Here is a 14,237-nt window from a genome sequence, read left to right as displayed (position 1 = left end):
ATACACTGATGCTGCGCAATGGGAAAAAAAAAATGTAAAAAAATGTCTACGGCAATCTACGGGTTGTAGCATATTTAGTCGTGATATCTTATTCTTCGGATACAGCAAGTATGCTGGTAGACGTGAGAATCCATAGCACATAACAGCCTATCATCCATTCTCTAGGCTTGTCTTATCTTCAATATCTAATTTTTTTGTATCTAGTGGAATGTACACCCGTGTTAGCTCCGCGGAACGGTATTCATAATCATTCCATACACCAAATAAATCCATACATGTAGACTCCATCCTTACACCTGAAATATCAAAGTTAGAACGTTCCAATACCAAGGAAGCAGCAAGATGGCTTGGTATTACCGAGATGGACTGCACGCTAGTATTCCAATGATGTATGCATACATTTATTCAGTTTGTCTACTGTAAGTCAAGGAAATGGTCTCGATTAGACTATGGAACATTGCACATTTCTCGAAGGCCTTTATGTAAAACATTAGAAAATGCATCAAAAGTCTATCTAAAATCAATTGGGTGATCGAAATCCATCGGAGCTTGCAAATTGTAAAGTGTTCCAGATACCAAAGACAGGACAAGCGTTGCTTGTATGAGAATTTTTGAATATCTTATTAGGTGTACCCAGAGAAATAATGAAGAGTTAATAATGTGAGTTAATTCAGAAGCTAGTTATTGCTACTGTACGAAAGTCTCAATAATATCTATGTAAGTTCCGAATCGTATTTAAGCGAAAGAGCCGGGTTAAAAAAAAGTTGAATCTCCCAACGACTTTGGGGTCCCCTTTCCAATCTAATTTTAAGTGCACGGGATTGGAAATCTAACAGTTATATTTCAAAATCAATATTCCTGATCATATAATACCCATCGACTTTATTCTTGATCGTCCAAGGAAGGACAGTACAATTTGCATCCATTGAATAGGCTTATGCTGTATTCGAACACGTGATAATTCTTACTCACCCCTCCTTTCGCATTCTTAGACGGTACTAAACACGTAGAGATTTTTCAGTACTAAATATAGAGAAGTGTTTCCTAATATATATCAGTAAATAGTGAAAACGAAAGGAGGGCATTGATAAACGAGTATGAAACTCTTATTATTTTTCATTTGTTTAGTTGCTACAAGTAGTGCGGCTATATTGGGGATAGACTATGGTCAGCAATTCACCAAAGCTGTCTTATTGGCACCAGGAATTTCATTTGAAATTGTGCTTACTGATGAAGGCAAGAGAAAGGATTTATCGGGAATTTCGATTAGAGAGAACGATGGTGGATTAGAGAGAGTCTTCGGATCTGCCACTGGATCGTTGTGTACCAGATTTCCTCAGTCATGTATCATGGGATTGAAGCCACTTTTAGGGAAATCCGTCAAGAGTGCCGAAACACAACTGTTTTTGGGACGTAACTTTGGCGTGAAGTTAGCTGGAGATGATTCTAGATCTGATGCTATTAAGGTTGATTTGGGACTTTCTAACGATTCTTATAAGTTTGCAATTGAAGAAGTTCTTGCCATGAATTTGCACGAACTCAAAGCTAGAGCTTTGAACGACTTGGAAGATAATGCATTGGCAAAGCCTATTGTTGAAGATGTGGTAGTCTCTGTTGCACCATTTGCATCACACGAAACTAAACAAGCATACTTGGACGGATTGAAATTGGGTAATTTTTCCAATGTTTTAGGATTAGTCGATGAAGGGACCGCAGTTGCATTGAATTATGTTTCGAGTAAAAAGTTTAATAAAGAAGACTTGACAGGCGAAAAGGAATACCATATTATTTATGATATGGGTGCTGGATCAACAACGGCTACTTTATTTTCATTCACCCCCTTCACCAACGGTTCAATTGTATTAGAACTTGAAAGTATTGGATACGACGAAACGTTTGGAGGCCAGTTATTCACCCAATCTGTCCACACGATCATTTTAGAAAAGTTTTTGACCTCATTTGATTTAAAGGACTCAACTAAGCTCCCACCAAAGGTTTTGGCCCGTATCTTAGAAGCGGCTGAAAAGGCTAAAATAGTCCTTTCCATTAATTCTGACTATCATGTTTCCTTGGAAAATCTCTATGACGGAAAGGATTTTAAGACAACTGTTACAAAGGACGAATTTGAAGAAATTAACTCCGATTTAATGGACCATATCACTAAACCCATCAAGGATGCATTGAAATCTACTTCTCCGGAAAAATCGATTGAAGATATCAAGTCAGTCATTTTGAATGGTGGGTCTATGAGAATCCCCTTTGTCCAAAAACATTTAGCGACATTGTTAGGTGAAAAAAGAATTTCTAAATCTGTCAATGCAGATGAAAGTTGTGCTTTAGGTACCACATTACAGGGTCTTAAATTAAAAACTAAATTAGAAAAGGCAAAAGATATTAAAGTGATTGAAAAGTCTTACCATAATTTTGAAATTAAGATTGATGATAATGATGATGATAAATTAGTCTTCGCTAAAGGTTGCCAGATAAACAATAGTTCTAGGTTGAATCTCGGTAGTCATAAAAAGAATATGAATATTGGATTATATGAAGACGGCCGTTTAATCAAATCATATAAATTTGATGATTTCCTGAAAAAAGTCAATGATGTAAGCTGTTCTTCAAAAGATTCTAAGCAAATTTTTGGTACTTTTACCTTAGATCATAATAAAATGTTTGATTTATCTAACTTAGAGGTTGAATGTGTTGCAAGCGAAGAAAAAGGTGGATTTTTCCAAAAGTTATTAAAGAAAGAAGGGGATGCGTCAGAAGGGACCGACGAAGAGATTGCTAATAACGATGGCACAATCGACACAAATGCCACAAATTCAACTCAATCATCTACGTCAAAATCATCTAAGAGAAAGACAAAACCAGTTTCTATTAATATTCCTAAACCGATTTACCCTCATATAAAGCCTATGTCAAGAACAACGAAAGAACGCACTTTTAATAAGTTGGCTTATTTAAACAGTAAAGATGAATCTCGTGCAGAATTAGACCAGATTAAGAACAACTTGGAGAGTGGATGTTATGAATTACGTGCATATATTGACGATCATCAAGACGAATTATTAAAAGAGATGACCGAAGATGAAATATCGAATTATAGCACGTTTGTTCGTGACACCATAGAGTGGTTTGAATTTGATAGTGACGGATCTTCTATCGACGACTTTCTTAATAAATCAAGCGAAGTAGCTTCAAAAAAGAAAGATTTAGATTCCATTGTCGAAATGTCGAAGGTTGATATCTCTTTGGCTGGTATGAAAAAATTATATGAAGATGGTACTACTATTGCTATGCAAGTTCAAAGCTATATGCTTGAATCTGGTACTCAAATTAGTGAAATTAGACAAAAATATGAAAAAGAGAACTTCGATTTTGATAAGGAAAATGATCGTATTAAATTTAAGCTTTTGAGAGAAGGCGGTGATAAGATTATGACCTTAGACAAGGATTTAGCTAAATATAAAGATCATTTAGCAAAAGTTGGTGAATTGACTTCATTGAGCGAATCTCAATTTAACAAGATACCAAAGAGAGAAGTCTATGAAAAGTATGAAGCGGCTACGGCTAAAATTGTTGAGATGTTGGCCGATATTATCTTGATCCAGGAATCGCACAAGTCAAGAATTGAAACATTTAATGATAAATTCGATAAGTTATTAGAAAGAAAGAATAAAAAAGAATTGAGAGATAAATTAAAGCAAGAAAAAGGGGCAGAAAAAGAAACAGATAAGGAGGCAGTTGAGGAAGAAGAAGAGAATGGCTTCATTGAAGAAGAATCTGATTCTGAACCAATTGAATCGGAAACTAAAACCAAATCTACAGTTAATAATGAAGCTGAATCTACGGAGAATGTTCACGATGAATTGTAATTTATGTTTCTACATAACCTCTATACATAGTTATATACTGGTAATTATATATAATACCCATTAATATTAATATTTGATTTTGTTTGACCAGTTTGTGTAATGTATTAAAAAGCTAGATGCGAGATGAAATAAATTATCAACACTATAGAAACCAACTAATCAGAGGTTAAGATAATTATACTTGAATATGAATTACGACAATAGTATGTATAAATTGTGATATAAACTTCTATGCTTCGAGTTTTGCTGAAATATTAATTGAGAGAAGCTATTTTAATAAGAGAAAATGTACTAACATTCGCAACAGATCGTCCCTCATCGTCTGGAACTTATCTGGGAAGAGACTCGTATAGAACACCGAGAAGAGAAAACAATGGCGGATATGAATACCAAGATAGGGCTAGAGAAAGAGTTCGTGATAGTCCATACGGAGAAAGAAGTACACCGGAATATGAAAGGAGAAGTGGGAATGATAGGTATGATGACAGGAGAAACGGGAATGATAGGTATGATGACAGAAGAAATGGGAATGATAGGTATGATGATAGAAGAAATGGAAATTATAGACCATCACGACCATCTCATGACACAAGGAACGATAGATATAATAGTAACAGATATTATAGAGATAAAGGAGATCGTTCTGATAGAGGAGACTCACTGTTCTCATATAAACCGAGATATGATGATCGACAACTGAAGGGAAGACAAAGAGTTCCTACGCAAGATTTAAAACCCAAGTTGACCAAAGAAGAAGAAATAGAGAGGTGTCAAAAGAAACTAGCAAGTTTGCAAAAGGTTCCAAATATTGAGGATATCACTATTATCGACTCGAAATGGGGCGTGAAACCAAAAGGGTTTGAGAATGTAACAGCACAGAGAGCCAAGTTATCAGGGTTGTTTCCCTTACCAGGTTATCCAAGACCTGTTGATTTTACAAAGTTAGAAGGGGTAGCTAGAGACAGATTATTAAATTCCAACGATATTTTGAATGGTTCGTCGAAAATTGATCCTATAGATTCAAGAAACTCTAGCATCTTGTTCATTAAAAACATTAATTTTGGTTTAATTGACTACTTGAAAATCACTGAGTATTTCAATAAATTTTTGAGCCAAATTGATATCCCCGAGACCACATTAAACAACGTGGAATCCAAAAGGAAAACAAAAGATGATCAAAATTTAATCATTGAATTTAAGAACAATACATGTGCGACAATTGCAATGGCATTAAATTCTAGGAAATTATCGTTTAATGAGATGAAGTTGGTCAAAAACGACGACGAAGGAAACCCTATTCATCAAGGGGGTCAAGAAACTGGAGATAATATCGTACTTGATATTTCCAGACCTGGGGAATACGTAGTTCAATGTTTACCACCGTATGATAAAATTAAAGAGGATGAAATCGAAGAGGTTGTAATCGATAGCCCAAGAAAAATTACACTTTTAGTATCTCCCACGCTTAATGAAACAGAATTAATTTCAAACATAAAGGAGATAGGCACTATCAAAGGATTTCAGTTGTTAAGAGAGATAGGTACTAAAGAGTCATTAGGAATAGCTTTCCTAGAATTTTATATTGATCCAACTAAATATCAGAAGACTATTAACGCCATTCCAGTTATGCAGACGTTGATTGAACAATTGAAAGAAAGTCTGCTTATAGAAGATGCCTTTTTCTCCTGCATTATTCCTGATAAGACGAGTATCCAAGATTGTCCAATTGATTTGAGCACATTAAAGAAATTAGTAAAGAATGAACATGTTACAACACACCCAAGCCTGCGAGTTATTCAGCTAATCAATATAGTAACTGCTAAAGATTTGATGGATGATGCTAATTTCAAATTTATTCAAAAGGATATTCTGCAAGAGGTTTCAAAGTTTGGGAATTTAAGAACTATCAAGATCCCAAGACCAGCAAATGATTATACTCCAGGAATATCGCAGTTTTCTCAGCCAGGGTTAGGAAAAATATATATTGAGTTTGACGATGAGGAAACTGCATTAAACGCTATCATGGGACTAGCTGGAAGAATGTATAATGATAGAACCGTACTTTGTTCGTTTTATGATTATAATGATTTTAAAAACGGATTACTTTAAATAGCATTAATTATACTTATTCTCAATCAAAAATAATTTTAATTCATTTGGAACATTGGGATCAAACCCGTGTCTTGTAATTAAATCATATAGTGGTTTTGGTAGCTCAGGAATGAAGCTTAGACTCAACTTTATAATCTCACTTTCTTCCAATGGTGGGAAATTTCTTAATATTTTCATGGGCTGTTGAGACTTTAGCAATACCGATCTATGACTTATCAATTGTGCTACAATAAACAAAATGTTCATATGCGTTCCGTATGCAAAAAGGAAATCCCACAATTTAAGCACTGATTGTAATGGTGGTGTACATGCGCACAACGTTAGTACCGACGGAAATGCATAGATCTCAGCTTTTAAAAACTTTGAATCGAGATATTCACTTAGCACTGGATCAATAATTGTAAGAACGACATCAACAAGGCTAAGCCCAGCATGAACGCCGTCTAAGTTTGGGGTTATGTATTGCGGTATCTGCTTCGTAATTAAATGATGCAATATCGCAAATGCTTGAGGTTCACTTTTTTGGCATGCATAGGCAATAGGAGCTAACAAAACATTCATTCCTTGCACATATCCCACTTTATTGTCAACAGTCATGGCTATTGCTGATAATATCCTCACTAGCGAATGTTCCAGCACTTTTTGATGAAAATTCTTATCGTTCATTAAAGTCCTGAACGTGTCATTCTTGATTTTTTGGTATAACTCGGGTGACAAATTGTCCACAGTATCATCCATGATTTCTCTATACATATCTGTTGAAAAAGTTGGCACACGGCAAAGAATTGACCAAACGTAGGATCTATAAGGACACAGATCATATCCAGGTGGAATGGACAAACCTTCAATGAGTATCATGTATCTCAACTGAGATAAACTATTTTCAAGGAAAAGTTGGGGAGAACTGATAAATTGCTCTATTGAGTCCTTCTTTCTTCCTTTCATTTGCATATTACTAGGTGGAGTCATTGCATTTGTTCCATCTTTCATGCTGGATATGATTTGACTAGCACTTGTTTAATGTAAACATAACTCCGCAACGCTCATAATTTACATTTTACACCAATTTACAAGTTAACTATGAACGTCAACTTTGTCAAAATAAGAACAAGTACTTCATTCGTTTCGTTATATAAAGCAAGTGAAAAATATAAGAAAAGCAAATGTTCGGACTCGGGAAGTTGTTGTACGTGATTATATTAACAGTCAACGGGATAGCGGTTCTTAGTGAAGATAGATTTTTGAATAGAATAGGATGGGGATCTACCACTGCTAACAATCCATCCCAACCATATCTGCAATTTTCTACTAGTGCACAAGGCGAGGGAACGTCTGTTAAAACGAGGTTGATTAATCTCATCAGTGCTGTTAGAACACTTATGAGATTGCCATTGATTTTCATTAATGTGGTGATTATCTTCTACGAATTAATATTGGGTTAGGCTAGCAAATCAGAGTGGCCGTTCCACTCTTGTATATTATTAATTACACGGTTCAATTTACGTTATAAATCTATTCATTAAACTACTGTACATTTGAGCCTCCAATACATACGTCGATCGCATAAAATGGAATCGCACAATCAATATGTATTAGATGCGTGGTTTCAAGAATCTCCTGGTGCTTACGACTCGTTTTTCACCTCTGTACTGGTGCTGTGTAGCCTATCCCTTGATTTTTTGAATAACTCTTCTTGTTGCTTCAACAATTCCTCTTCTGTCAAGCCAGAATTTTGGAACTTGTTATTCTTCTTTTCTTTTCCTTTCAAGAGTTCTTTATGTTCGTCCAAGATTCTGTTAATAATCTCGAGGTAATTGTGGAAACCCAATTCTTCCAATGCTTTTACAACATGATCTGACGCTATGGTTTTTTTAGCTTCTTTTTCTGCTATATCATTCAGCTGCGTAGACAAAATCATTATAAATTCTATACTGCATTCTGTTATGGCTTCCCTAGCTTCTTTAGAGATTGCAATATCTTTAGGCAATATTTCTCCTATGATCTTCTGAGCCGTGGCCTTAGGGAGTGATAAGTCTTCTCCGCTGCTGCTTGGATAATCCGACATTCTGATGTTTGTTGTACCATTTATTTTGTTTCTCAAGCCTGGGATTTTGGGGGCCTTTTATATTCTTTGCCCTATTACGTAATCACTATATATAGCATTCATTTGCAGCAACTCTGGAACATAACAATAACAACACTCTTTTTATTGACGGTGATAATTGCTAGCCACCTCCCTATCTGAAGGAGTCAAAGATGTATCGGCATTTACTTTAAATGTGAAAAATTTCTAAGGATCTCGTGAACTTGAGTTCAGATACATAAATGATGACAGGTTTAAACACACGCACCTCGGCAGGTTTGAAGTAGAAAACATTATTACTGCCTAAATGTAAGTGGAATTTGAAGAACGGAGAAGTCAGGGGTATTAGTAGTTGCTTGGTCTTTTTTCTCGATAAATTTGGTTGTCAAGAGTCTAATGGGCCTGCTTAACAGCTTAAGGAATAGCCGCCACAAAAGACATGCTTATTGAGAACGATAATTTAGTCTGTAAGTTGTATGTTAATCATAGAAATATATTCCTTGCTTCAAGACCGATGATAGCTGATTGACTAAAATAGGATGATAGAGAGATGGGAAAAGAGAGATGGGAAAAGAGAGATGGGATGAGAAACTGCTGACTTCTACTGATTTAATTTGAAAATATCACATTTAGACAGATGATATAACCACCTTAGTTAAAACTTCCAAAATGAAGGTGGATGTCGAGAGACGAGAGTTCAATTGGAAGTAACATGAGCTGCCCATGTCAATGCTCTTAGGAAGTTTGGCTGTTAAAAGTCTGATTATATAATCGTTATACACTCGCAAAAAAATATTTTCAAAAATTTTTGTCTTCAGAGCTCATCTAGTTATCAGTTGAATATTTGAAAGAATACTGTCTTGTCATATAAAGAAGTGTCTCGTTATAAACAAATAGTAATAAGTTAAGATATCCAATCCTTTAATATTAAACATTGTTTACCCTGTATCATACATTTAGAAACACATATTTCACATAAGACAGAGACATGGCATCGACAGGACCTTTAATAAGCGCTAAATTTGATCCAACAAATACTTATTTAGCATCGGGAGTTATTGCATTAGATACACATCAGGTTAGAGTACAATCTATAAACCCATCACAATCATCGTTAAATTCATCTTTCAATTTAGACAAATCGTCAAGATTGACAGCCTTATCATGGATACCATATACTGAGAACCAGCTCATCGCCATAGGATTAAGTAAGGGATCGATTCTTGTATATTCCCCTTTAACCAATGAAATAATATCTGAATTAGTTACACCAACTAACTTGTCGATCCAAGATTTCCATTACTCCAAACTAACTCAGAGTGGTTGGTCTTGTGATATTGGTGGAAATATTCACGAATGGGATTTAACAAGCTTTAAGTTATTACAAACCTTTGCCATTAATGACTTGTTAGAGTCGTCTGAAAACATTTCTAGAATCTCAACCGTGCTTTATGAAGAAAAAGCCCATTTATTGGTCGGTTCTCATTCAGTTTACCTTATAGATATCCAAGAGAGACAAATCCTCAAAACTTTCCCTGCTCATGTTCAGCCAATAGATACAATTTATCCAATTCCAAGCAATAATGATTTATTCCTTACAAGTGCTGTCGATGACAGATTCATTAATTTATATTCGATTTCCAAGCAGAATACAAAAGCTGTATTTGTGGCTCAAGCATCTATTTTGGATATGGCCCTTGGAATAAAGAATGAAAATACTTCAGTTCTAGTAATGCTTACTGAGAATGGCACATTAGAAGTTTTTAATAATCCATTATCAAATGATGCACCTGTTTCGGCAAACGTGCATTCTAAAAAGAAGAGAAGACAACAATTATCTACTGTTCAGTCCCGTTCTTCTAATGCATCTGTTAAATTGGCCAGACCACAAGATGAAATCAAAAGCGGCGTAGACATGAGTTTATCCATAACTGCAGTATCCGTAAATGATGATTCTATTGTTTTATCATGGCTAGAAAATGCTAATTTACTGTACTTTGAATCTATTAAATGGTTGAACGAATCAGGCGAAGTGATTTTAACAAACTCAGTTACTATTGAAAAATCGAAACCAGATTTGAAAACTACAAGCCATTCTGATTATGGTCATGATATTGCAGCATCCAAACATTATAATGAAGGTAACGCGATTGTCACTGATGGTTCAAATTTCAAAGATTTGGATAATGAAAGTGACGAAAATGACGATGAAGAGGAAGAGACATTAGCAGAAAAATTGGAAAAGTTATCTACAGACCAAAAACCAAAGCAAGCTAATCCAAATAAAAGAAAATTAGGCAGTAAGAATGCTCCTGCAACGTTGACTATTGTTCTTTCTCAATCGTTAAAGAGTAATGATCACTCATTATTAGAAACTGTTTTAAGTAACCGTGATCCTCATGTTATTCAAAGTACTATTAGTAGATTGGACTCGTCATTAGCTGTCATCTTATTAGACAGATTGGCTGAAAGAATTACCCGTCAAACATCTAGATTTGACCAATTGAACTATTGGTTGAAATGGATCATAATCATTCATGGTGGTGTTTTAACATCTTTCCCAAACTTGAATATTAAGTTATCAAACTTGCATGCAATCTTATCTAAAAAGGCAGATACATTACCCAGATTATTGGAATTACAAGGAAGATTAAATATGTTATACCAACAGAATGATTTGAAGAAAGAGATTCTCAGGGACGATTTCAATGACGATTCTGACAATGGTGAAAGTGATGTGGAATATGTTGAAGAATTAGACGATGCCGAGTTACTTCAAAATGGTCAGGATGAAAGCGACGATGAAATGGATATCATGGATGGTCAAGATGATTATATGGATTCTGATATTGCAAGTGGAAGATCCAGTGAAAGTGAAAGCGAAAGCGAGAGTGAAGATGAAGATCCAAGAGATTCCATAAAGTCTGTTATGGATTTAGAAAATCCTGAGGATGAAGAAGCTTATAGTGACGTAGAAATTGCAGTGAAAAATGATGATATATCTGAGGCCGATGAAGAAGATCAGTAAATAATAGCATTGAAAAATTTAAGTCAACCAGCTTCAGTATCCCTTATACCTAACCTTTATAGAGATAATATTAATATTAAACTAATAGTTACGACTTAAATTATTCTGTAGATTAATGTAGATCAATACACACTTCTATTTTATAAATCGCAAAATACGTTTGAAAATTGTGAACAAATATAAAGTAGTCTTTATTAGCATGTCGTGGAGTCTTGATTTTAATTGGAGATATGTATACTTGATAGCAATTGGGTTAAAATTTGTACTTGCATTATCCAATTCTTATATTCATCCTGATGAACATTTTCAAAGCTTTGAAGTTTTAACTAATAAAATTTTCAACTTCACTACAAATCCACCATGGGAATTTTCATCTGACACACCAGCTAGAAGCTTAGGGCCGTTATATTTACTTTACGGCCCATTATTGTATTCAATTAAATTAGTGGGATCAAAGCTTAGTCCGTTACAAATATGGTATATGACTAGATTGCAGAATGTTATAATCGGATGGGTAATTACGGACATGTGCATCCATAGGTTATTACCTACAAAACCAGAAAGAATAAAGGGGTTGTTTTATACACTGACATCGTACATAACATTAGTATATCAATCACACGGCTTTTCCAATAGTATTGAAACATGGTTGGTTTTAATTTGCGTTTTGATTATAAATGATTTACGGTTCATTCTAGAGCTGAAAGTACCAGAATTACAAATACAAAACCAAAACCAAAGATTATTTTGGTTTGGGGTTCTTGCATCCATTGGTATATTCAATAGAATAACGTTTCCGGCATTCTTGGTTCTTCCAGCTTTTTACTTAATAAAATACTTATGGCATAATAAGATAAGTACAGTCTTTTGTTTATTAGGATTTATTGTCCCAACCATAGCTTTTATCTTGATAGATACATTTGAATTTAATGGTTCCATTGATGCCGTTTTAGATCATCCTTTTGATTTAAGCAGTTACGTGATAACTCCTTTGAATAACCTTATCTATAATTCAAAAGTAGAGAATTTATCGAACCACGGCCTTCACCCGTATTATACACATTTATTAGTCAACTTACCGCAAATAATGGGGCCTGGATTGTTTTTCATGGTTTCTAATTTTAAAAACCAATATTGGAGGACTACACCATTTTTAGCGGTTATAAGTGGCGTATCGGTATTGTCGTTTATTCCACATCAAGAATTGAGATTTTTAATACCAATTGTACCGTTAGCATGTTGTTGCTTTGATTTGAAGAACATTTCATCTACATCCAAGAAAGAAAAGGTCGTCAAAGCGCCACCGTTCGTTTCTATATTGATGAATTTATGGTATATTTTTAATGCTTTTATGGCAGTATTATTGGGAGTATATCACCAAGGAGGTGTAGTTCCAGCCTTAGATTATTTTCATAATAATACATTCCAGAAATCTTCAAGTCAATCAATTCAAATTTGGTGGAGAACCTATTCCCCTCCTTCTTGGATTCTTGGTGACAAGTACAATACATTACAGGTTTTAACAGTAACTGATGATTCTCCATTATTTGAATTCGATTCAACAAAATCAAATCATTTAATAGATACAATGGGTAGTAACTACAAACATGTTACAAAGTTAATAGAGAGTTTCAAAGATTTCAGAGGATCCATTTATTTAATTGCCCCAACGGCTTCTATGCGTGAACATAATGATATTCCCATGAATCAAGTATGGAATTATACTCATCATTTAGATTTGGATCACTTAGACTTTTCTGATTTGCAAAGTTTGAAGCCTGGGTTAGGGATTTATGAAATATTATGAAATATTATGAAATTGTATATATTATTTTACAAAATATTTATTTATAAATTTTTAAATGAAAATCTATATGAAATCATTTGTAGAAATCGAACTTGTCATGCTCAGTTCCAGATTTAACTTGTGACGTGTATGCTTCTTCCAAGTCGCTTTGTAATATCATATATCTGTTCTTTCTGACAGCCCTTAAACCAGCTTCTTGCATAATTGCAGCAATAACAGCACCAGACAAAGGATCGTTTCTTATAATCAAAGAGTCTAAATCAGCTTCAGGAGCTAATGCCATCTTCGATGCTATGGTAGAAAAGATTAATCTTCTTTCTCTTCTATCCTTTAATGATGGGAATTCAATCTTTCTATCTAATCTACCAGGTCTTAATAACGCTGGATCTAAAGTGTCATGTCTATTTGTTGCCATTATGACTTTAACAGTAGAATTCTGATCGAAACCATCCATTTGATTTAATAATTCCAACAATATTCTTTGCACTTCCCTATCAGCACCGGTCTGAGCGTCGAATCTTTTAGTTGCAATTGCATCAATTTCATCTATAAAAATGATAGCAGGAGAGTTTTCTCTGGCTAACCTGAAAACATCTCTCACCATTCTTGGACCTTCACCCAAATACTTTTGGACGAATTCGGAACCATTGATTCTGATGAAAGACGCAGTGGATGAATTGGCTACCGCTTTCACCAACATGGTTTTACCGGTACCTGGTGGTCCGTATAACAAAACCCCTCTTGGAGGGTCAATACCAATTTGGGAATACAAATCACCTTGAGTTAACGGCAATTCGACTGCTTCTCTGATTTCTTGCTTTTGCATGTCTAACCCACCAACATCTGCGTATGTGACATCAGGTTTTTGCTCGTCTCCAACAATAGAGATCGAAGAGTCTGCTTCAGGTGGCAAAGTGTCGACTAACGCATTTGAATGACGATGTAATGCTACTGATGACGATGGTTTCAACAATTCCCTGTCCAATGTTGACAATATCCGTACTACATAGTTAGAACCAGTAGTCGACGAAACAATACCTGTATTTTCGTCAATTGGCTCGAGAAACTGTCCAATAACCAATGGAACTGACTTGATCCTCTTGACTTCTTCTTGCGCCCTTACTAATTCCCTTTTCAAGTGACGTTGCTCATCCTTGATATAATCTTCCTGTAACATCAACAAGTCCAATTCCTTCTCTAACTTTTTCAACTTCAAATATACATCTGTGTTCTCTTCATTATGATTAGCCTTGTTATTAACCTTATTGTTTATTGGAATATGTGTTTGCTTACCGTTAGATTCATAGATACCAAGTTCTTCCATTGTAG

General features: G+C 34.9%; 8 protein-coding genes across 8 annotated transcripts; 5 read left to right on the top strand and 3 right to left on the bottom strand.

Moving 5' to 3' along the window:
• Window positions 1-1,097: 1,097 nt before the first annotated feature.
• Window positions 1,098-3,878, top strand: LHS1 (Hsp70 family chaperone; the record flags this gene model as incomplete). Its single annotated transcript, XM_015610570.1, has 1 exon — window positions 1,098-3,878. One exon carries the CDS (start codon window positions 1,098-1,100, stop codon window positions 3,876-3,878), a length of 2,781 nt encoding a protein of 926 aa, XP_015468569.1.
• A 187-nt stretch (window positions 3,879-4,065) lies between these two features.
• AC631_01739 (uncharacterized protein) lies at window positions 4,066-5,987 on the top strand (the record flags this gene model as incomplete). The annotated part of the gene is made up of 2 exons (XM_015610569.1): window positions 4,066-4,081; window positions 4,186-5,987. 2 exons carry the CDS (start codon window positions 4,066-4,068, stop codon window positions 5,985-5,987), a joined length of 1,818 nt encoding a protein of 605 aa, XP_015468568.1.
• A 6-nt stretch (window positions 5,988-5,993) lies between these two features.
• BUB2 (Bub2p) lies at window positions 5,994-6,980 on the bottom strand (the record flags this gene model as incomplete). The annotated part of the gene is made up of 1 exon (XM_015610568.1): window positions 5,994-6,980. One exon carries the CDS (start codon window positions 6,978-6,980, stop codon window positions 5,994-5,996), a length of 987 nt encoding a protein of 328 aa, XP_015468567.1.
• A 173-nt stretch (window positions 6,981-7,153) lies between these two features.
• AC631_01737 (uncharacterized protein) lies at window positions 7,154-7,432 on the top strand (the record flags this gene model as incomplete). The annotated part of the gene is made up of 1 exon (XM_015610567.1): window positions 7,154-7,432. One exon carries the CDS (start codon window positions 7,154-7,156, stop codon window positions 7,430-7,432), a length of 279 nt encoding a protein of 92 aa, XP_015468566.1.
• Window positions 7,433-7,614: 182 nt separating this feature from the next.
• On the bottom strand, window positions 7,615-8,055 carry NCB2 (negative cofactor 2 transcription regulator complex subunit; the record flags this gene model as incomplete). Its single annotated transcript, XM_015610566.1, has 1 exon — window positions 7,615-8,055. The coding sequence occupies one exon, from the start codon at window positions 8,053-8,055 to the stop codon at window positions 7,615-7,617; it is 441 nt and encodes a 146-aa protein (XP_015468565.1).
• A 1,006-nt stretch (window positions 8,056-9,061) lies between these two features.
• Window positions 9,062-11,101, top strand: UTP5 (Utp5p; the record flags this gene model as incomplete). The annotated part of the gene is made up of 1 exon (XM_015610565.1): window positions 9,062-11,101. One exon carries the CDS (start codon window positions 9,062-9,064, stop codon window positions 11,099-11,101), a length of 2,040 nt encoding a protein of 679 aa, XP_015468564.1.
• Window positions 11,102-11,300: 199 nt separating this feature from the next.
• SMP3 (glycosylphosphatidylinositol-alpha 1,2 mannosyltransferase) lies at window positions 11,301-12,908 on the top strand (the record flags this gene model as incomplete). Its single annotated transcript, XM_015610564.1, has 1 exon — window positions 11,301-12,908. The coding sequence occupies one exon, from the start codon at window positions 11,301-11,303 to the stop codon at window positions 12,906-12,908; it is 1,608 nt and encodes a 535-aa protein (XP_015468563.1).
• A 73-nt stretch (window positions 12,909-12,981) lies between these two features.
• On the bottom strand, window positions 12,982-14,232 carry PR26 (proteasome regulatory particle base subunit; the record flags this gene model as incomplete). The annotated part of the gene is made up of 1 exon (XM_015610563.1): window positions 12,982-14,232. One exon carries the CDS (start codon window positions 14,230-14,232, stop codon window positions 12,982-12,984), a length of 1,251 nt encoding a protein of 416 aa, XP_015468562.1.
• Between the last annotated feature and the right edge of the window lie 5 nt (window positions 14,233-14,237).

Source organism: Debaryomyces fabryi, assembly GCF_001447935.2.
Source record: "Debaryomyces fabryi strain CBS 789 chromosome Unknown contig00026, whole genome shotgun sequence".
NCBI lineage: Eukaryota > Fungi > Ascomycota > Pichiomycetes > Serinales > Debaryomycetaceae > Debaryomyces > Debaryomyces fabryi.
This window is presented reverse-complemented; position numbering and strand designations above follow the sequence as displayed.